Source organism: Physeter macrocephalus, chromosome 16, assembly GCF_002837175.3.
Source record: "Physeter macrocephalus isolate SW-GA chromosome 16, ASM283717v5, whole genome shotgun sequence".
Classification (NCBI taxonomy): Eukaryota; Metazoa; Chordata; class Mammalia; order Artiodactyla; family Physeteridae; genus Physeter; species Physeter macrocephalus.
The window spans coordinates 8,968,398-8,992,316 of NC_041229.1; the positions used below are offsets into that span (position 1 = coordinate 8,968,398).

General features: G+C 43.5%; 1 protein-coding gene across 4 annotated transcripts in view; it reads left to right on the forward strand.

Annotated features, from left to right (window-relative positions):
- Positions 1-23,396, forward strand: part of SIAE (sialic acid acetylesterase) — a 34,455-nt gene extending 11,059 nt beyond the window's left edge. For 2 of the 4 annotated variants that reach the window (XM_007117931.4, XM_055078649.1), the window contains exons 3-10: positions 1,103-1,278; positions 9,247-9,385; positions 12,989-13,166; positions 14,570-14,679; positions 15,260-15,393; positions 17,881-18,056; positions 21,119-21,311; positions 22,734-23,396. In XM_007117931.4, the coding sequence (XP_007117993.1) occupies positions 1,103-1,278; positions 9,247-9,385; positions 12,989-13,166; positions 14,570-14,679; positions 15,260-15,393; positions 17,881-18,056; positions 21,119-21,311; positions 22,734-22,985 (1,358 nt within the window). In that variant the 3' untranslated portion in view covers positions 22,986-23,396. Of the gene's footprint in view, positions 1-1,102; positions 1,279-9,246; positions 9,386-12,988; positions 13,167-14,569; positions 14,680-15,259; positions 15,394-17,880; positions 18,057-19,177; positions 19,336-21,118; positions 21,312-22,733 lie in introns of all 4 variants that reach the window. The other 2 variants (XM_007117933.4, XM_007117932.4) reach the window with 2 other exon arrangements.
- The last annotated feature ends 523 nt before the right edge of the window (positions 23,397-23,919 follow it).

Below are 23,919 nucleotides of genomic sequence, written 5' to 3' on the forward strand. Positions count from 1 at the left end.
GGCTCTAGAGCACAGGCTCAGTAATTGTGGCGTACGGGCTTAGTTGCCCCGCGGCATGTGGGATCTTCCCGGACCAGGGCTCGAACCTGTGTTTTCTGCATTGGCAGGCGGATTCTTAACCACTGTGCCACCAGGGAAGTCCAAGAATATTTATTTTAAAACAATCATCTCTCTATTTTGTCTATTTTCTCCCTCTCGTTTCTTCAACTTTGTTCCTGTTGTTTGGTTCTCCTAGGCATAATTTTGCCACTTGGAAGATATTTTTCTTAAGTTTCCGAGTATGATGTTGGCAGTGGTGGTGGTGTGCGTGGGTGAGAGGTGGGAAGGTGGTAGGGGGGTGGTTCCTAAGGAATATGCTATGAATTTCTGAAATAGGGTCTTGGATAGCTTTTCATCTCCCAAACTGCGTTCAAAAACCTTAAGTCTGGTAGATAACTGTGAAAATAATTAATTGGGCAAGTCTCAATATCTTCTTCAAAGAGAGATTAATTTTTGTGCCTCCTACTACTTCTTTATGTGTCACCTGTTTAACTGTTGATAGGAGAGCCCAGAACCACTGGTGGTATTAATCCCTGAGAGCAACAGGGGGAGGAGTTGGGGGGTTGATGACAAGGATGATACCATCAGGTCAGTTTCAGATGATAAGTGATTTTCTCTAACCTGTGCTCACATTTGATTGGATACTTACAGGTTCGTTTGGGGCACTGGGTAAATCTGTTAGATTAGGATTATGTTAATATTGATAGTTGGATGGTATAGGAAGAACTTCTATTTTATGTTTTTGTATTAAACTCCCTTGAATTTTAATCTCTGTGTATTTTTGTCTGTCCTCGTTTAGGATTATAACTGGATGATTTATTTTTCTTGTAAATGCTTTGATTAAAAGTAAGGAGGGATTGATACAGATTAAAGATAGCTATGCTGCTGCTTTTGTTATTTCTGTTGACCTGTCTGAAATTTGGCCAATCTTCATAGCTTTGAATCCAGTTCATCATAGAAGCTGGGAATCGCCACAAATGAGTCTGATGCATGATAGGATTGGGTTTTAATTTCACTTTAGTTGATTGATTGATTAATTCTTGGAGCCTTATTATTATTTCAGCACACTCTAATAGCTGGATGGTGGTACTGGATCCTGTGAAGGCTGGTGGACCTTATGAAGTGATGGCACAGCAGATTCTTGGGAGGAAGAACTTCACCCTGAGAATTCATGATGTCTTATTTGGAGATGTCTGGCTTTGCAGTGGGCAAAGTAACATGCAAATGACTGTTTCACAGGTAATTTGCAGAGTCTCAGTGTTAATAATGTTGATAGAAGAAGAGAAAGGAGGAAGAGGAAAGGGGCAAGGAGGAGAAAGAGGTAGCAGCCTTCTTTTTCTACCGTGTGCCAAGATCTGTTCTAAGTGCTTTCTTTGCATGTGTTAATTAATTCGATTAACAACTTTATGCGGTAAGTACTTATATGATATTCCTACCTCATAGATGAGGAAACCGGTCCATCTGAGGTTAAGTTCCCTGCCTAAGGTCACAGTGTAATTGTGGAGCCAGGACATGAATGCAACCCCAGAGCCTGTTTTCCTAGTCACGGCTAGTGTGTCAGTGTGTGGGGCACTATTTTCTCACCTTCCTGGGCTAAAGGCAGAAGCTAGAGAGTATCTGATGGTAATGGAGATTTCATATCAAATTGAAGGCAAAATAGATTACTCTTCTTTTTATTGGTCTTAGAAGATGAGCTTCTGGAGAGAGCCTAGGGAATCAAAACAATTAGATTTTGTTTGGATGCTGGGCAGCTAACATACTCTGTCTTTTGTTGTTATGGAGATTTAAAAATTGAGAGTGAATGTTGGCTTTGCCTCTTACTAGTTGTATGGCTTGGAGCAAATCACTTGGTGTTTATGAAACTTTGTAAAACATGCTTTTAAAAAATTGTGGTTAAAATGAATATAACATAATATGTATCATTGTTGGTAAGTGTACAATTCAGTGGCATTAAATATATTCACAGTGCTGTGTGTACCCATCACCACTATCTATCCTCAAAACTTTTTCATCATCCCCAATGTATACTCTGTACCCATTAAACAATAAATCCCCCCTTCCCCTTCATCCTGCCTCCTGGTAACCTCTATTCTGCTTTCTCTCTATGAATTTGCCTCTTCTAGGTACCTCATATAAGTGGAACCATACAATACTTGTTCTTCTGTGTCTGACTTATCTTGCTAAGGATCATGCTTTCAAGGTCCATCCATGTAGCATATATCAAACTTTTATCCCTTTTTATGGTGGAATTGTATTTCATTGTATATGCCACATTTCGCTTTTCCATTCATTTATTGATGAACACCTGGGTTGTTTCCACCTTTTGGCTATTGTGAGTAATGCTGCTATGAACATTGGCGTACAGATATCTGTTCCAGTTCCTGCTTTCGATTCTTTTGGATATATGCCTATGAGTGGAATTGCTGGGTTAGTTCTATATTTAACTTTTGAGGAACCACCAAACCATTTCCACAGTGGCTGTACCATTTTACATTCCTACCAGCAATATACAAAGGTTCTAATTTCACTGCATTCTAACACGTGTTACTTTCTGTTTTCTTGATTATAGCCACACTAGTAGGTGTGCAGTGATATCTTAATGTGGTTTTGATTTGCATTCTCTAATGACTAGTGACGTTGAGTATTATCTCATGTATTTATTGGCCATTTGTATGTCTTATATGGAAAATTGTTTACTTAGGCCCTTTGCCCATTTTTGAATTGGGTTGCTTGTTGTTAAATTGTAGGAATTATTTGTATCTTCTAGGTATTAATCTCTTGTCAGATACACGATCTGTAAATATTTTGTCTCATTCTTAGTTTGTCATTTCACTTTTTTGAGAGTGTCCCTTGATACATAAAAGTTTTTAATTTTTATGAAGTTCAGTTTATCTATTTTTTCTTTTGTTGTCTATGCTTTTAGTATCATCTTCTTGAAATTGTTGCCAAGTCCAATGACATGAAGATTTTCCCAATGTTTCTTCTAAGAGTTTTTTGGTTTTATCTCTTAAGTTTAGGTCTTTGATCCGTTTAATTACTTTTTTGTATATCATGTAAGGTGAGGGTCTAACTTCATTCTTTTGCAAGTGGATATCCAGTTCTCCCAGCATCAATTGTTGAAAACACTGTCCTTCCTCTATTGAATGGTTTTGGCACTTTTTTCAGAAATCCATTGGCCATATACATGAGGGTTTATTTCTCGGCTTTCTAGTCTATTCCATTGGTCTATATGTCTCTTCTTATGGTAGTTCCGTACTGTTTTAATTACTGTAGCTTTGTAGTAAGTTTCAAAGTTGAGACATATGGGTGCTCCACATGGGATTTTCTATGTATAGGAGCATATTATCTGCAGTTAGAAATGGTTTTACCTTTTTTTTTTTTTTTTTTTTTTGCAATTTGGATGCCTTTTATTTCTTTTATCTTGTCTAACAGCTCTGGCTAGAACTTCCAGTACAATGTTGAATAGCAGTGATGAAAACAGACATCTTTGTCTTGTTCTTGGTCTTAGGGAGAAAGCTTTCAGTCTTTCTATGATGTGACCTGTGGGTTTTTCATAAACGCCTTTTATCATATTGAGAAAATTTCCCTCTATTCCTACTTGTCTTAGAGTTTTTATCATGAAAGTTTGTTGAATTTTGTTAAATGTCTGAGGCTTAGTTTTAATGACTATACTACAACTATATCTGACCTAACTAACAGGGCCATTATGAAGATAAAACTCTTTTGTTTGTCTCTAAAAGGCCCTTATAAATTGAAAAGTGATGTCTAAATATAACATGTCATTATTTTAAAAAGCTTTTTATTGTAAAAACATCAAACACACACAAAAGTTAAGAGACTTATAAAGACCTATATATCCATCACCTAGCTTGACAGTTGTAAGTATTTTGCCATATTTGATTTATCTGTTTGTTGTTGTTATTGTTGAACCATCCCAAGGTAAGCCGCACGCAGACACCTTGATACTTCAGTTAGGGGTCATGTGTCAAACTGATATATATATTCATATATCAAATTAATATATATATATTTTTTACACAGAAATAAGAGCCATTGATGACTCTTTTTGCTCAACTTTTTCATAGCCTAGGATTTCTTTTGTTAGTGTCAGTTATTTTCTCTGTTTCAGTCATGGCCTTTGAAGATTAATTTTTCTTAAATTTTGAGAACTAGCATTTTTTCTCCCTTATTGTAGCTATAGAGAGACTTAACTGGGCTCTTGTTTACCCTGAAAGAATGTCGGGAGGAAGAGCACTACATGAGCTCCCAGGTAGGGGATGGGGCACATACAGTACCTGGGGAATCAAGTGGGACAGAACAGGGGAATGCCACCCTGCCAGTACGTTGTCAGTGATGAAACTCATCTTGAAGTGTTCCTGTCACCATTGCTATTAGAGGATAGGGCCGCTCTGACACACGATGAGTGAGGTCTCTTAAGTAAAGCTGGATAAAAAGGACATTGAAAGAGTTATCAAGGGAGAAAGTTTCTTAATTGGTATCCTAGCAAGACAACGGTGGTAGAACAAAAGCTTGGTGCTAAATGTCTTTAGCACTGATATTTCTTTTAAAAAACAACTCCACTTTCTAATTGAACACAAAAACAGTCTAGAATAAAGAGAGTGGATTTCTAGGTACCGTGTGATGGGGTTATTGCTTTTGGGCCTCAGAATTGTCATTGCTTTGTTTGTTTAGTGGAAGCTATCTGATTTAAAAATAAAAGTAAGCGAGACCATTGCTGTTTCATTTATATTAGGATCAGGGCTGGACAGTAGCAAGTTCATAGACATATTTAAAGATTATCAGCTTAAAATATTGATGAAAGATGAGTAAATATTTTTTACTCAGTATCAGACTTCCAGAGAAGTTAGTGTGAGTTAAATTCTTTGGCACATTTGAAATTGGGATTAGTTTTCTTTGCTTGTCTGTATTTTTTGATTTTTCTATAATGAGCATGAAATAACTATAATTTTTAACAGCAAGTTAAAAAATCAAGAAATTGATATTCACTAACTGATATCTTAAATATCTATCAAAGGCTCAGTTTACAGTAAAGAGGCATATTATATAAATAAGAATCTTAGGAATAAATGATTTAATTTGCATTATTCATCAGAACTAATACGTTTATATACTTTGATGTGTACTTTCATTTGTTTCCTTTAATAGGTTAAGATCTTGAAAAGATTATCATCTTCCCTAGCTCTTTCTCTAAAACTCCGTTCCTCCTCAAGTTGATTTTTATTTCCTTGCCTTTTTTCCATTATCTACTTCTCCATCTTTGAGAAATATTTAAATTTGAGGTTTAAAAATCTCTACAGCTGGACCATGATCTCAATTAATCTTTTAAAAAAATTTATAAAATTGAGTCCTTGCACATACTTATGATTTCTTGTTTTGCTTCTATAGCTTCTACCCCTTATGGTTTCTTCCTTTTTTTTTTTTTCCTTTTTTTAACCAATTAATAAATAATGCTCCTAAAAAGATTCTACTCTGGACATATCTACTTCCTTTCATTATTAGTTTTCTAATTTAAAAATCTAAATTCTTGCATTTATGTCTTCCTAACCAATATTTTACTTAGTCTTGCTTCCTGCCCTACTTAAGTATACGGAAACCTTTTGAATTTAAATGTTTATTAAACTGGACTTTAACTGGGCTCCGTTTTAACATAAGTGAATAGAAGCAAAATTGAAGTTTTATCTCTTGATAGAAAGCATGGTTTTATATAGAAGTGGGATTGCTGTTAACTCATTAAGGAAAACAGTATTTTCCTTAATGCTTTAATTACAGTTCTCTGTTTGCACAGAAAGGCACGGACCAGATCTATTTGTATCTGTACAGTCAGGTTTTCAGCCGCAGTCTGTGCCAAGGGATCTCATCCCATTTTCTGTCAAGCTTAATCAGATTTTGATTGTTAAGACAGAACACATTCTTTCTGCCTGGAATTTACTCTTAAGCATATTCTGTATTAAACTAGGGCTACAAGCTCTGAGATACAGGGAAATAGAAAAAAGATTCCATCTGAAAAAGACAAGTGTTAATTTTTTTTACTTGTTTGTTTTAAATCACGCACTTAGTCTGCAAGACTGAATTTAAGTGCTGACAGTACCAAAAGCCAAGTTTTCTAGTCTCTAAACACTCGGTAGAACTTTGTTTTTCGATCAAAAGGATGCTTCACACGACTCCTCCTTGATTCCACTTGCTCCTTTCCCCCTGAAGACTTCCAACACACACGCGCGTGTACACACATAGAGTCTCTGTCTTTCTCCTTCTCTCCCTCCATGTGACTTTTCTGAGGAGGTAAGGTTTCCACTATAACCAACCACTCTTCACAGTCAAATGAGGGAAATGGCAGATTGTATGCCCATCTTGTTGTTAGGGTAAAGTGGAATTTTAAAATCAAGTGTTATTTATAACACTGAGTGAGATGTTTATAAATGGAGGAAAGTCTAAATGTTCATCTGTCACCTCCTAAGTCAGGGTATGTCTTAAGACTTGGGTATTTCTAGTTAGCTCGGAAGAAGATGGCCAACATTAGATAGAAAGCCCATTTTTCAATATCTCAGCAATCCCCACATTCCTGCTTTACAAATAGGGGAATTAAAATCCAGAAGAGAAGGGCTGGTGCCACATTACAATACCAGATTCATAGGAGTTGTGATGACTGGCTTATTTGTAGTTATTTTCTCAACTAAATCTGCTATATTGTACTGTGGTAGAAGGTAAAGTAACATACAGGATGCAGATTCTTTTAAGTAAAGTTTCCCTGTGTCCTTCAGTGCGTGCACTTGTGTGCACATACACACACACATTCACACACATGCTTTGCTCCCCTGTGCAGACCCCATGCCAAGATTCTCTGAGGAAATAGATTCTTGACGTTTCTTCATTAATTCAAGAATGTAGTATAAAGGTTACAAAATGAACACCAGTGAGCAGCTGCTTTGATGGTGAACTGCGGGTCCCCAGAGAGGTGGTAGGGCTCTCCCAGTCGCTGCAGCCTTAATGACTTCAAATACCTTGGTATTCATTTACATCCTCATTTCAATACTTGGTAGAAAAATAATTACACTGAGGTGTTTGATGAGATGAAATTTGATCTCAGCAGATGGAGTAAGGCTTCCCCTCTCATCAGCAGGGAAACCAAGTGTCATTTAAATGAAAATCTTCCTGAAATCTCTTTATTCCTAAGTTTGCTGCCAATATCCCCAAGGAAATCCTTCCATCAAAAAGGCTTGGTGATATTGGGACAGGGTACCAATTTCAGAAGTAATTGTCATCAGATGCAGCAAGAATTTCCCCCCACCCCCATTTTTACTAACACTTTCTGTGGCTTTCGAGCTTTGGCTTGAAATAATACACAAATGTGAGTTTGAAAATGGAAGTTTTCCAGCCAATGCTTTGGATCCAGTTCTGTGTGCTGGTAAAAATAGAGGAGGATGCCAACCCCTGCTCCCCCCAATTCTGTTGGCCTTGCAGTACTCTACAGTGTTAGCAACGGGTCGAATAGACAAGACGCATGTTCCCTGCGCCGCCCCCCGAAACTAGCGTCTCATTGCGAGGAGGCACTGGAGTTCCCAGTCGGTGCGGAAGCTGGTGTGGGTGGAGAGAAGCAGTTTCATCCCCTGTTTCCATGGAAGCAACATACGATCCTTAGTGCTTGGTGCAGAACTGAATTTCAAGGGAGGTGACTTTTTACAGGTACTTGCTGCTGAAAAATAACTTCCCTGCCAAAATATACTGTGAGTGCATTAGTCTCTTCTTAGTCTTTAATGTTTATTTTACATGAAACTTGCCAGGGAAGATCCTGAACAAGCAGGTCTGGATTTCCTATGGAATTTTCCTGAGACCATGTGTGGAAGACCAGTAACCCTGACAGCCTAGAGCTGCCATTACCCAGGGAGCATTTCAGGCTGCGGCTCCCACTGGGACCAAAAGAGCCATTTCTTTTGCATCTGGCCATCTTATTGGCCACAGCAGGCTCAGTGGCAAGTCAAAAGGTGATTCAAGGGGCAGCGCATTTCAATGAAATGCTCTGTGGAGGCACTCTGGCTGCTCCTACACTGCAGCGGCGAGGCCAGCTGTACTCTCTGTGGCGGGTGGGAGGGAAAGCCAGCCAGCTGCACACTCTGTGGCCAGCGGCCAATGGAAAGCGGCCCAGACTCCTGTGCCTCTGGCTGTGGCAGTCCTGTCTCAGCTGGAGCTCTTGTTCTCGGAGGCCAGTGATAACTGGCCTTCTGGAGGCTCCTGGTAGGCCTTTGTTTTGGGAAGACCAGACTGTCCAGGGGGATGGAGAGAAGACCAGAAAAAACAAACACTAATTACAAAGCAAAACAATATATTTATGATACATTCTTTTTAAAATAAAGAGAAACATAACTACTGAAAAATCAGGATTGAAGGAGAGAGCACTTACATGTAAGCCCAGAGAGGAATGATGCTTCATAGGACTAACAATGAAACCAGTCGGCGTAGCACACACATTCGTGTCCAGAAGAACCCTAAGCCAGTCCTGTCACACTCTTGGCAACTGGTGAGGTTTCATAAAGTGCTTTGGGAAAAAGTGCTGTGTCTTTGGACGGACCCTTTTCTTTATCTGGTTTCTTGGGACTGTTGTCAGCAAGCACTCCGAACACCACCTTTCACACTGTCAGGCCTCCCGTGCTTTTCTTGGGTGATTTTCCAGGACTGAGATGAGAAGATAAGCATCTTGAGGCTGATTTCAGGATGTTTCAGGAGTTCAAAAATCGTTTCTCAGGTGTGTTTCTTTTGAATATACATCTCTCATGAGCTATGGATTACATAAACTTACCTCCCCACGGCCTTTTTGGCTTCATTAAAAAAAAAAGTTAATGCCATGGCTTTATGTTAACAGATACTTTTTCTGAATAGAAGTGTTTTCGTTTCAAGATATCGGCCTTCTTTAGCCTAAACCCATCCACAGCTCCTCTCAGCTAACACAGACTTGTCCTTGAGATCTCAGATTTCATTGTGTTCCCACCTTCTTTGGGGACGTGATTTATCATGGTCTCTGTGGATCAAAGCGATCCGGACCAGCCCACCGTTTGTTTTGATTATTCATTTGGTTTTGGTATCCTAAAGGCTCAGAAGGAGCTCAGAGGGTTGACAGTGTTTACCAGGAGGCAGTAGCATCATTGACCCTCCACTAGGTTGGTGTAAGAAATGACGTTCCTGCTTCTTTTCCAGATATTTAATGCCACAAGCGAGCTGTCGAACACAGCTGCCTATCAGTCTGTCCGCATCCTCTCCGTGTCTCTCAGCCAGGCTCAGCAGGAGCTGGAGGACCTCGCCAAGGTTGATTTGCAATGGTCCAAGCCCACCTTGGGTAAGTGATTGCTGGAACGTGTGCCATCTCTTCTGTGAGGGGCTGGTGCCCTGCTTGCAATCTGTGATCCTGAATTTGGTTCTGATCTATTTCATCCTTTCATTCATTTCTTACTGACCCCTCCTCCATTCCTGATGGTACCTGTTTCATACATTTCTTCCCAAGACTCCACAGTGAACCTTGCCCCCCTTGCTCTGAGGAGCTGGCTCTTCCTCCAACTTCGTCGGTCCCATTGAGGCCACTCAGCACAAGCTCCGCCAGCATCTCTTCAGCGCCTGATGCTCTCTTCTCCTCTTCTCTTTCTTCCTTTGTTTCTGTGTCTGAACACAGCTGACTGTTTCCTTTCAGGCCTGCCTCTGATGCGGGCTCTTACCTTCTCCAGGGCCTTCTCTTATCCCTCAGGCTCTGTCCTTTTACCCCACTGTCCAGTCTGCACGAAATCTTTAGTTCAGGCTGCTCTGCGTCAGGCTCTGATCTAGGCCCTGAGGGTGCAGCTGTGATTGGGGCAGACAGTCCCCGCCCTCAGAGCTCTGCTTTTCTTTTATTCTAACAAAACCAAGTGAAACAAAGCATAACGCACACCCTTCTGCTGGTACCTCACCTCTCTCGTTTGCTCTGTTAAACCTTTTTAGAACACCTTTTCATTCTTTTCATTGCCTTCCAACGTGTTCGCTCTTTAACCCTTTATAATCTGGCTTCCGCGTCCTGGTCAACAACCGGTTCCCCCAAGGTTACTGCTGTTCTTCTACAATGCACTCTGGACACCCCGTAGCATCGGCACTGCTGACTGCTGCTTTTAGAAGCTGTGCCTTCCTCTGAGCTTGCTTGGTACTTCCTTTCCTTCGTTCTCCCTCTCTGTCCTCTCCCTGCCTGTTTCTTTGCTTTCTTCAGTCCCTTCCACCTGTACATGCTTTACCTTGGTAACCTCAGTTGCTCCTACATTTTCAAGTATTAATTCATTCAGCCAATATTTGGGTGCCCACTATGAGCTAGGCGCTAGTCTAAGCGCTGGGGGTATAGCAGAGAATAAAGCAGGCAGGCTCGCCTGGTCTCCTGGACGGAGCTTACAGTCTAGTGACGGAATACAGAAAATGAATAATATAATTAGTAAATTATATACGAAGTATTGATACTATTCAGTATCACACTGTCAGAACTTTCCCTTTAAGAACTCAGGAACTGAATAGATTTGGGTAAATTTTTTAATGAATCCTTTGGTCCGTGAACTCTTAATGCATGTCATCCAAAACTCAGGAATCAATTAGATTTGGATAAGGTATTAGACCTTGCTGTCGGCTCCATTTCACTCTCTGAACTCAGAGACTCAAATTTTTGAGCATCAAGGGATAGGTTAGATGGTGGTGCTTGCTGAGACAGAAATAAGTACATAAAATACATCAGGGAAGGGGGGCAGTACCGCTGGGGCTGGGATGGGGTGGTGGTTTCCCGCTTAGAGTGTCCACGGAGGTCCCAGCTGAGAAAGGCAGCATTTCCGTAATAACCTGACAGAGGTGAGGCCACGCAGGTGTGTGGGGAAGAGCCTAGTAGGTCAAGCCCCTCTCACATTTCCAGTCTCTGCAGCCTCTTCTACTGCCCTCATATCCCTGACTGCAGCTGGGAAGGGTCTCTGATTTTAAAGACTCCTGTAATTAGCGTGGCCCTATCTGGATAATTCAGGACAATCGCCCCCTCTCTAGTCCTTACTCTTGAAAACACCTGCGATGTCCCTTTAGCCACATAAGGTTCATTCACAGGTTCCAGGCATTGGACTCTGGACACCTCTGGGGGCTGTGCTGCCCACCACACATTCTCATTCTCACGCATTTTCAAGTGGCTTTCCATTTCCTTTACTCCAAGATGTGCCTCTAGCCTCCCCTCCCGTTTTATCTTATACCATTCTCCTTTTGTAATCTATGCTCTAGGCAAATACCTTAAAAACTGTCCAGTTTTACGTGCCTTTGTACATACTGTTTCTTCTGCCTAGAATGCTAGCTGTACTTCCTGGACTCTGGTCTTTCAAGGCCCCCCGACTTCCCTCCCCTTCCCGCTTAATTACCTCTTCCCTCTACCTGCCCATCAGTGAGTCACCTTTGTTCCTGCTGCCCACAGCTACCCAGCACCAGCCAACGAACATTCACTGACTCTGCACTGGGTGCCAGACATGGAGAATATAGAAGTCCTAATGGTTTAGTGGGGTGAGGGAAACACCAGGCACAGAGTGTGCCCGGAGCATAGGGAAGGAGGTCCGCCCTCACCTGGCACGTAATGATCTGCCTTTCATTTCATATTCTTTCTCTTGCTGTTAAAACCCCTTAACACTTGTTTATACCTCTTAAAGCACTAAACCATATTTTGCCATCTGTTTTACTCAGCTGAATATTTGTCTTATTCTGTAGAATATAAGACCTCTGAGGAGAGGTTCCATGTCTCTCCATGTCCCTTTAATTACTGTACCCCTATCATCTAGAAGCGCCTGGCACCTGGTGGGCGCTCAATCCATTTTAATTGATTTGAAACTGACTTCAGTTCCTACTATTACGCTATCCACATTTTGAGAGCCGAACTGTATTGAGTTTTGATCTTTCACGTGCCAAGCCAGTGATTTACACATAGTGGTTCTTTAACAGCTCTTGGATTGGATTGATCCCATCAACTGCGTGTATTCACGTTCCCCTCTTCATCAGCTTTCTTTTAACATGGAAATAGCCTCTTCTGGTCTGTGTTGGTTACAGGGCTGTATGGACGAATGGGCTAGATGATGCTGAACATTTATTTATTTTTAAAATAAATTATTGATTTATTTATTTGTTGGGTCTTAGTTGTGGCATGCGGGCTTCTCTCTAGTTGTGGCGTGTGGGTTTTCTCTCTCTGGTTGTGGTGCGCGGGCTCCAGGGCACATGGGCTCCGTAGTTTGCGGCACACAGCCTCTCTAGTTGAGGCACACGAGCTCAGTAGTGTGGCACGTGGGCTTAGTTGCCCCGCTGCATGTGGGATCTTAGTTCCCTGACCAGGGATCAGACCTCCGTCCCCTGCATTGTAAGGCGGATTCTTTACCACTGGACTACCAGGGAAGTCCCGATGCTGAACATTTAAACACTGGTTTTGGTTTCTGTTACTTTCCCTTTTGGCCAGACTCCTCATCACTTGTTCTTGTTTTCATTACCATAGCTATAAAATTGGGTATAAAAGTACCCAGAAAAAATATACCTTTCTTCTCGACATTGCCCCATGCTTGCTGTTCCCTTCCACAGAGCTAAGTGGGGATGGATGCTGGGAAAGAGGAGCACGTAGGTGAGGGTGGAATGGGGGCCAGTGGCCTTTCTGCCCTCGCCTACTGCAGAGGAGCATTAGTCTTCCTAGATTCTCAGGGCCCTGCACATGGTGGGGAAGCAGGGGGATGCCTGCTTGCCTGGCCAGAGAGCCTTTGGCTTTCTGCTAGCGAGACAGCTGCCTCTCAATCTTATCCTACTCTTGGAAAGTCTCAGAAAGAAATGCAAGGCCTGACCCACACCCATTCTTCTCACCTAGACCCACCTAGGAGCTGCAGTCCGTATTCATCTACTTTTTCCGTGACTGTTTTTCTTTAACTGTTTCTCCGAACAGAAAACTTGGGCCATGGCAATTTCACGTACATGTCAGCGGTGTGCTGGCTCTTTGGGCGTTACCTGCATGACACTCTGCGGTATCCCGTGGGGCTGCTCTCCTCCTCGTGGGCCGGGACGCCCATTGAAGCCTGGTCGTCTGGAAGGTCACTGAAAGCCTGTGGGGTCCCGAGGCAAGGGTGAGAAAGCATCCCCTGGTCTGGGAGAAAGCCAGCCAGGAAATTTTGTAAGAGAGAAGGGTCATGGTCTCCTTTGGGGAGTCAAGAATGTGTTGAATGTACAAATATGTATTAAATGTATGTAACTTATTCAGGTATTATTTTCACTGTCCTCAGCACCACAATCATCTGAGAAAATGTCAGGAAGTAATTGTGACCCTTTTCCTTAATAATAGTGATAGCTAATACTTGATAGAAGCTTCCTAAATGCTGGATACTGTTGTAAGCACCTTATATACATTAACTCACTTAATACAACACTCCCTTGAAGTGGATACTATTAACATACGATGGAAAAAGGTACTAAGTCTGAGAGAGGTTTAGTGACTTGCTTGTGGACACGACTAGTAAATGATACAGTCTGGTGTCAATGTCTGTGCTCTTAACCACTGTGCCGTGTTGCCTGTGAGAATAGACACAGTCTTACAGTTTGGAAGAACACATGTAATCAGAGAAGTGTATTAGAAGGCTGATGGTGAAAGCACGCTCAGGAAAAGCTGGATCAGGAGGAATATTTGGGGGTGGGGGAAGGGAGGGAAAAGGCTGGTTAATAACATCTTGACACTAATGTTAAAATAGAGATGAGCAATATGTGAACTGCTTTCACAGACCTTGTCTCATCAGTTCTGGGAAGAGAATGGACTTGAGCTCTTGGTATATCTTGGGTAAAGGCCTGCCTGTTGGGGAGTGAAGTTATCCAGTTTTGGAACAGAAAGACTTGCCTTCGGTAGAGTTGGAGGAATCTAAAGCCAGGCTTCCCAGATCTCTGGGGACATGGCAGGGACAATAGCAAGGGGAAGTGGCCATTCTCGTATGCAGCTGCTGCAAGTGTAGTTCATACAAGTATTGCACGGAGACAATTTAGGGACACGTTCAAACTCTTAAGAAAATGTGCCTTTTGACCTGGCAATCTCATTTCTGGGAATTTATCTTAAGGAAATAATTAAGACTGTGAGCAGTGATTTACCTCTAAGGAAGATAATCATGGCATTGCTTATGAAAGCAAAGAGCTTAACACAATCTCAGTGTCCATCCATTGAGTACTAGTTAAATAAACTTATTGCCTGTGTGATAGACTCATTAAAACGCTCCTCCTCCCTGGTCTTAATCACGAGATGGAAACTGGGATGGCCCCGTCTGAACTCACAGGAAGCTGACTGATGACAGTTATTCTGGGAAGAACCTGGAGTGAAATTTGGAGACTGTCCTCATGTTTTCGTGGAAACAGAGTGGTTGAATTGAACTCTGTGTTGCTTTCATCAGGAGTTTGCCCCGAGTGAAGCTAGATGGATGCCCAGCTCAGGGATCGTCATGTGATCAGTCATTGGCTCTCTCTTGACACTTGTGCGTCTTACTAATTTCAGGTTCATGCCATCTGATCTTGAAACTGGTCCCAGTGAATGCTCTGTTCTCTGGAACGCCATGATCCATCCGCTCCGTAATATGACTCTGAAAGGGGTGATATGGTACCAGGGTGAGTGTTCGGTTTGCTGGTTTTCCGTTGTATCAGTTAGCTATTGCTGCACAAGAAACCACCCCAGAACTTAGCGGCTTCCAACAGTAATGATGTCAGTGAGCTCACTATTCTCTGGGTTATTAGCAGGGTAGTTTTTCTGTCTGGGCTGCTTTGGCTGATTTCTGCTGGGATCTCTTATGTGCCTTTGGCCACCTGGCAGGTTGTCTGGTGGCTGGATGACCTAGCATGGCCTCCCCCTCATGTCTGTTGACTGGGGCTGTCCGTCTGCCGGGGCCTCCTGGTTCTCACGTGGCCTCTCATCCTTCAGCAAGCTAGTTCAGACTTAATTTATCATTTACATGGCAGTGTCAGGGTTCCAAGTGTATCAGGAGAGAACAAACCACAGAGCTGAATTGCTTGTCAAGCCTCTGCTTGCATCGTGTTTGCTGATGCCCCATTGGCCAGAGCAACCACAAGGCCAGTCCAGGGAGACCGCAGGAAGGCCCGCTACCTAAGGGCATGCACAGAGGTTGGGGAGCAGTGTGTGGCTGCCTTTGCATCTACCCCAAACTCTTCTCACAGTTTGGACTGTTTTTAGGGGAGTCCAATGTAAACTTTAACAGGGACCTGTACAATTGTACGTTCCCGGCACTCGTTGAAGACTGGCGCCAGACCTTCCACGATGGCTCCCAGGGGCAGACAGAGCGCTTCTTCCCATTTGGATTTGTCCAGGTATGTGCTGAGAGGAAGAGGGCTCATGGGCTTTGGTGTGGGGAGGCGCTGTTGAGATCCCTTCCCTGGAATCCGTCTTCCTTTTTTTGCCCTCCTAGCTTGCCCGCTGGTCAAGAACTGAACGTAACTTAATTCATCTCAGTTTACCGATGGGACAATTACATCTTAAAAAAAGTTAATAAGTAACCAATATTTCTTCTTATTAAAAAGCATTACATGTTCATTAAAGAAATATTAAAGAGAAAGGCAATAAAAAAAGAAGCTAAAAACACTTAACAATTCCACAATCCAGAAATAAGCATGCCTTTTCTGCTCATATATTTTTGAAATAGGATCCATACCATAATACTGTATCATATCTTGCTTTTTCTCTTAAGGTCATATTGTGAGCATTTTTCATGCCAATAAATATTAATCTTCAGCACAATTTATAACGATTGGAGGGTGTTCAGAAATATGGTTGTATTGTAACTTAACTAGTCTTCCATAGATAGGCTCTTAGGTTGCTTTAAACGTTTCGCCTTTATATGCAGTGGCATGTTTATTTTCCTCGTTGCTAAATCATTGCACGCATGCTTAATTATTTCCATAAGATAAATTCCCAGAAATGAAATTACTAGGTTAAATTGCACACTTTTTAAGGCTTTGAACATGTCCTTAAATTTTTCTGTGGAAATGTATCAATTTGTATACATTTACACTCTTAGCAACCATGTGTGACAGTGTCCACCTCCCCACACCCTCCCGGACTTGCTGTTATCCCTCCCACCCCTGAGAATGAACCGCGCTGTTTCACTCACTCCCAGCCCACAGCGCTTGCTCTCTGCCTGGAACAATCTTTCGCTCCCACACCTTCCTACCTCACTTTTATCATCCGTTAGCCTGGATATCAGTTAGGAAGCCTTCTGCGACTACCCAGAGTCTGTCCCCATATGGGTGATGGCTTAGTACACTTCACTTCTCCTTTTTACTTGTATGTACGTTCTGCACATGACCACATTTTCCTGGATCACATTTATAGCCCCAGTACGACCTAATTGGTTGGCACTCATTAAATATGGCACGACACACAAATGAAAAAATATATCAAGAGAAACCATACTTTCAGTTAGTGGTACCTCGTCAGAAAGATTCTGCTCTCAGCCTTGTCTCAAAGGAATAAACATATTTAACCAAGTTCATAATTGCCTTGCCTCACCTGTTCACGTGACCCCTCCGAGACCTAGACGTCTTAGCAGGGTAGTAGTTCTGACTTGTCTCGAACATAGGAATTAAACAAGTACGGTGTTATAAAAACGAGGCCCGCCTCACAGCGTTAACACAAAATAGGCTTTAATGTTTGAGTTGGACACACCTACTTCCAGGCATCCGCCTCTAAGTGTCCCCCAGATGCTTTCCTCTCGCCATCCTCCTGTTCCTCTCCCTCATCCCATTTCATGTACCTTTTTTTGGATAAAGATTTTTATAGACCTTCTTTCCACTTATAATTACTTTACAATCATTTTCTTTCTTCTTGCTAACATTTGTTTTGACTTTGAATGAGAATATTCTGCTCATTATTTTCAAAATAGCAACTCCTGTCACCAGCTCTGTATTACTGTTGGCGGAAACTATTCTTTTTGTCTCTCAGCCTGTGTACGTGGTGATTTGAATGTGACTTCAACCGATTCAAGCCAAAAATATGTTTAACTGCTTATTATATGCCACAAACTGTGTGAGGTACTAGAAATATAGCATGAAGCAGAGAGACCTGGTCCTTGCACTTGTGCGTGCTGTTTAGAGGAAGTCCCTTAGCCTTGGGTGTCAACGTTATCATCATCAGCAACAGTGTGTTGGTCGGTTGTTTGTGGAAAACTGGGAATATAAATGTTTAACTTCAAAGGGAAATGGCAAATTCGGCAACGTAATGGCTCAGAGCACGGTCTGGGGATTTGAATCCCAGCTCTGGCACTTCTTTAGCTATGTGATTTCGAACAAGATATTGAACCTCTTAGATATTTTAAGTATTAAATGAGTTAGTCCATGTAAAGGCTGGCACAAGCTAGAAAATGTCAGTGTTTATTATTATTAATGAGAGAAGTCAGAAAATCTGGAGGGACAGTTGGTGTGTAAAGGAAGATGAACTGACTTGATGGAAGGGCCGAGTGTGAAACGGTGGTGGCAGTAACTAGAGCACAGTTAGAGGCAGGACATGAACTCCGTGGAGAGAGCAGGGCTAGACACCTGTGTCTGAGTAGAGAGGTGAGCGGAGGCCCGGGGAGAGAGAAAGAGGAGCCAGGGTTGAGGGACTGGAGTCCATAGGAGTGTGCTTTTTAAAAAGGGTTTTGGAGGAACAGTGGAACACACTGCAGACTGCGGATGCTATTGTAAAGTCCTCCAAATGTGCCCACTTTTATATTCTTTGGCTATTATATGCCTTCTTTAGCAGTGATTAGTATTTCTACTAGTCACTGCAGGAGACTGAGTAAGTGCCCTGCTTTATCTCAGGAAAAACAGGAATTTCATGCGAGTGTGGAGTCTGCTGGTGCCCCCATGAGGCCAGTGTGTAGTAGTGCAGCCGATGAAATGGAGAATTACTGCAGGAATTCTCAGCAAACTGCCATTTTGAGACAACTTCCTAGGCTTGAGTGGATGTTGGTAGCATTTCTCCCTCAGCGCTTCAGGTTAGTATTCGCCCTAGACTTTGTTGCCATGATCCTCATCATGGCGCTGGTTGGTGAACACGGCTCCACTTTCACTCTTCTTCTGGCTGTTGTGTGGGAAGAAGCAGGGTCACTTACTGGATCTTTTTATTGCCATTTTCTAGTTTTCATGACATTTCATTGTGCAGCTGCAGCGCCTTTTATCATTTCATATGTTAAAGCAAATTTGCATAAGAGATTTTAATAAGAATCAAGGGGTGGGGAAATGTACTCCCTCCCTTAGTGGGAGAAACCACGGAGCCATATGGCAAGAGGGTGTGGCTCTTGGAAGGTGTGAAGAACTGGGGTCCTTGATGCAATCTGCCGCGCACTCAAGGGTAGATTCCCCCCTGCTTCCCTACAGTGCTTTGCCCTGTGTTGTACACAGAGCTGTCAGTGACCGACCTACTGCTTTGTAACAAGCTACCTCAGAAGTTCGGGGCTTACCACATCGGCCACTGTGTTTGCTCCTGATTCCATGGGTTGGCCAGGCAGGGAGGGCTCAGCTGGGGTGGCTCATCTCTGCTCTGTAACTTCAGCCAGGCTTGCTCATGTGGCTGCAGTTTGAACTGAAGGATCTAGAATTCACACGACTGGCCCCTCAGCTGGGACGGCTGGGATATTAACACCTCTCTCCTCATGACCTTCCAGTTTCCAAGGCTGCTCTCTCCACATTTCTCCAGCAGGGTAGCTGGACTTTTGTTACATGGCCATCTCAGGGTTCCGAGAAAATGAAATCTGAAGGCAAGGGCTCTTGAGGCAAAGCCTCAGAAGCTGCACACCCTCACCTCTGCTGCATTGTTTGCCAGAGCAAATCACAGGCTTAGCCCTGGTTCAGCGAGAGGAGAAATAGACTCCACCTCTCGCTGAGAGGGGTGGCAGAGTTCCATTGCGGCGAGGGGGATGAGAGGTTCAGCCACAAGGGTGAGAGGCTCCGTAAGTACGTGTTGGATGAGCACGGGAGTCAGTGAAGCAGAAGCAGGGTCGTCTTGTGAGAGACTCTAGTGTAGGTTTCTTTTTAAAAATTTTTAATGTTTTTCCAGCTTTATTGCAGTGTAGGTTTCTGATGAAATAAAATGCTATGCACAATGTCTACTTTCTAGTTATCTTCCTATTTGTCTGGTGCAACCCCAAACGGTGGACTTCCCCAGATCCGTTGGCATCAAACAGCAGACTTTGGCTATGTCCCTAACCTAAGGATGCCCAACACTTTCATGGCTGTAGCTATGGATCTCTGTGATAGGAATTCGCCTTTTGGCAGGTGGGTGCTTCTTGGGCTTCGTTTGAACAATAATATATGTTCTTTGTCTGTGGCCTTCACTCTGATGTTCACTTGTGAGGGGGCCTGAGGATTGGACATTAGAAGCATGATTTTATCAGTCATTCACACTGGATGTGCTTCAGTAACCAAAAACCCTCACCATCCCGGTGCCTTGATGCCACGGAACCTTATTTCGTGTTCACACTCCATGTCCAAATAAGGTCAACAGAGAGGCTTTGCTCTCACCGTCATTCACAGATCCAGAGCGACAGAGGCTCCAGGGTGATCGGTGCTTCCACATGCACCTCGGTCTCACGTTGGCAATTCAATGCTTCCACCCACAGCAACATAAGTCACTTCTGCTCACATTGCACTGGCCAAAGCAAATCCCATGGCCATGCCTGTCTTCAGCAAGAGCAGGAAATGGAATTCTACCATGGACTCAGAGGGGGACTATCTGGATGTCTACCCCAATGTAAACAGCCCCTATGATTACCACCCGCTAGCTCTAGGATACCAGGGGATTTGTGTGAAATGGAGCCCAACACAGAGTGTCTGGATTATAGTAGGAGCCTGAATGAACATTTCTTTCTTTCTTTCTAAATTTTATTTGTGAGGGGGCCTGAGGATTGGACATTAGAAGCATGATTTTATCAGTCATTCACACTGGATGTGCTGCAGTAACCAAAAACCCTCACCATCCCGGTGCCTTGATGCCACGGAACCTTATTTCGTGTTCACACTCCATGTCCAAATAAGGTCAACAGAGAGGCTTTGCTCTCACCGTCATTCACAGATCCAGAGCGACAGAGGCTCCAGGGTGATCGGTGCTTCCACATGCACCTCGGTCTCACGTTGGCAATTCAATGCTTCCACCCACAGCAACATAAGTCACTTCTGCTCACATTGCACTGGCCAAAGCAAATCCCATGGCCATGCCTGTCTTCAGCAAGAGCAGGAAATGGAATTCTACCATGGACTCAGAGGGGGACTATCTGGATGTCTACCCCAATGTAAACAGCCCCTATGATTACCACCCGCTAGCTCTAGGATACCAGGGGATTTGTGTGAAATGGAGCCCAACACAGAGTGTCTGGATTATAGTAGGAGCCTGAATGAACATTTCTTTCTTTCTTTCTAAATTTTATTTATTTATTTATTTATTTCAGCTGCGCTGGGTCTTTGTTGGGGCGCGCGGGCTTCTCTAGTTGCGGTGCATGGGCTCTAGAGCGTGCGTGGGCTCGGTAGTTGCAGCATGCGGGCTTAGCTGCAGTATGTGGGATCTTAGTTCCCTGACCAGGGATCGAACCCATGCCCCCTGCATTGGGAGTGTGGAGTCTTAACCACTGGACCACTAGGGATATTTATTTAGTTTTGAATGAATGAATGTTTATTGAATGAACAAATAAAACCTAGAGGGGACCAAGTAATGAACAGCTGATTCAGATGAAACAGGACTTTTAGTGGTTGCAGCAGTCTTACGAGAGCTCTCCTAGGTTAGTTCCAATACCTGCCCTCCCTCCCTCCTTCTCTCCCTTTATTCCTTCCTTCCAAGCCCTTGGTTATTTCAAGGTTTCCGACCCATAGAAGGCCCAGAGCCCCACCTGTGGTTACAACTCACCATTTCTCTTAGGCTGACTCACCACAGATCACTGGCTATTAGATTCAGTCATCTTTGTTCTCACCTTCTTAAAGGGTGCTTTGTATAAGATTTCCTTTTTTAAAAAATGTGATTATTGTTGAGCCCAAACCCAAAGTTCTCTACCTCTTCTTTATCCTGTAGCACACACCCTCGAGATAAGCAGACGGTGGCCTACAGGCTGCACCTGGGGGCCCGTGCCGTGGCCTATGGGGCGAAGTTGACCTTTCAAGGACCACTGCCTCAGAAGATAGAACTCCTGGGCAACATGGGGCTGCTCAACCTCACATATTCCCAGCCAATCCAGGTGCAGAGGCACAACAACAAGATATTTGAGGTGAGAACTGCAGAAACAGTAGGGGTTCATCCTGTGGGGGGGGGGTCAGGATTTCCTCCCCACCGAGGCCCACCTCTAATTATAACATGACTATGAGGCAGGTTTTGGTTGGTCAGGGGCTGAGTTTATCTCAGAGGAACAAAAAAGCAGCTACTGATTCATTCACTTAGAGGCAATTTTGATGGGACCACCAAGGAAGGGAAGACGTGCCCACATTGAAATGATACTCCTTTTGCATTTTCCCTCCCAGAACAACCATCTTTGCGTGGGAAAGGGCCTGTGGCTTTATCTGTGGGCACCTATTGAAAGGACCCTTGCTCCAGAATGTTTCCCTCATCCTTAGACATCTTTTTTTGGTCGCACTATCCTAAATTCGGATTTTCTTTTGAGTTGAGTCTCTCCTTTAAGAGTTGAAGCTTGGTGATTTGCAACTTAGTATGAATTACTGTAACGGGACTCTGTACTTGCTTCTAATACCTGGTCTGGTGAGGATCATTCCGCTGTGGAACTGGGGCTATTGATTAAACAGCTTATTTAGGAGTCTTCTAAGGTCGGGGTTGGCGGTGGAGGCATTCCCAGGTGGAGCATTTAAATGAGTGTCTTTGGGAGCCCCAAAGCCCTTAGGCTGTGGCGGGCGGTGAGTGAAAAGAGGGCATTGGAGGGGGGATGAAAGAATGTAGAAGACAAACTAATTACACGGGAGTTTATCTAGGACTGTTCCTCCTCTGGAATCCTAACCAGAGCATCCACCTGCCTCAGGTGCTTCCTCAGCACCTACTCCACCTAGCTTCTCTGCATGCTGGGTTTTAGGTGAATCCTAGCTCCAAGGAAGTCTCTGTGTTCTGAGTTCTCCTCTCTAGTCAACAGCTGGCAGCCTGCCGATCGTCTGGACCTGGAATCTTAGCTGGGACCAGGACAGAATTGAACCTTGGGAACTGGGTATTTTATGCTCCCTTCACCAGATAGATTGTTTTCTGACTTGAGAACAGCTTACCATCCAAAATTCCTTTGTGCCCCTTCTTCATTCCCCAGCTCCTTTGGGAGCCAGAGAGCAGCGCAGCGGTGGCTCGCTTCACCCAAATTCCTGCCGGCTTTGCCGTTTGGCCGGAGGATCACGGGAAGGTTGTTCAGGGGAGCCGTCCCTAAATGTTTCATGACTGCACTGCCTTGTCTCCCTCAGTAATTTAATGTTTTACTTATTGATTTAAGCTATTTATTTTAGCACGTGAACTTTTATTATGGATCTGTGGCTGTGCTGACCAGACCCAACCTGGACTCAGGTTTGTTCTGGTCACTGTAGGAAATGTGTCCGTGGCTGCGAGTGGCCGCTTCTCCTCTTTCAGTCTGTCTGGAGAGCAGTCCCGCCTCTTGGCATATCCTCCTGACTGTCCTAACTGTTTCTGTTTATGACTCTCCTGTTAGATCTCCTGTTGCAGTGACCATCAGTGCAAGTGGCTTCCAGCTCCCATGGACACTTTCTCCACCCAGACGCTGGCCCTGAATGTCAAGTCTTGTCATGACAGCCTGGTTGCCGTTCGCTATGCGTGGACCACATGGCCTTGTGAATATAAGCAGTGTCCCCTGTACCACCCCACCAGTGCCCTGCCAGCTCCTCCCTTCACTGCTTTCATTACAAACCAGATTCCTGGGTATCGCAGCAAGGTTGCTAAATGATTTCATTGCGGTATGATCGCATCTTAGACATAAGTGTGGCTCCTTTAGATCTGGGCATTTAGGAGTTTAAATGACAGCTATTGCTTTTTAATGGAAGTGAATAGAACTGCCTCATTGACAGAGCCTGGCTAGCACATGGCTGTTTCCATATTCTGAGATGCCAGAGCTGGTAGGCAAATGAAACCCTTGTCTTTTGTCTTCCAGTTGGGCCAGGTATCTGTATTAGACTAATTCCAAACTACAAACAACTTGAATCTCAATGTCATTCACTTCCCTTATTACTGGGAGTGAAATGTCTTTAACACTTTTGTCCCCTTACCTCCAGACCGTGGAAACTCAGGGTTGGAAGAGATTTTAAGGCCACGCAGGCCGGCTAGCATTTTTTTCGCCATAAAGTATGAGAGGTGGTTATCAAATTTCTGTATAAAGTTTCCCTTCTAAACTTCCCAACAGTTTTTCCTCATGTGGAACTGAAATGTTTCTTCCACTACACAACAATCTTTCAGAGAACTGATTTCAGCCCTACTTTGTTCCAAGCTGAAAACAATTCTATTCCTTTAGTCTAAATAATGATAATGTGAATATTTAACAGAAAGAAACCAGAATCATGTGCAGGCATTTTGGAAGGCGCTAAGGGATGGCCTCCAGGAGGGAAGAGAAAGGCATGGAGCAGCCCATGGGGAGGCCATGTGACCGCAGAGGTCACTGAGAAGCAAATAGAGATATCAGGCTCTTTAAAGGTAAGAGGTTTAACTATGAAAAGGACAATCCAGATGGAAGAACAACATGAGGCTGAAAGTAAAGCTACAAGATAAGCATTTAGAAAAATAATCTAGATGGGGCAAATGTGAAAGAGGGCTTTTGTGTATACTATTAAGAATCATAGGGCTTCCCTGGTGGCGCAGTGGTTGCGCGTCCGCCTGCCGATGCAGGG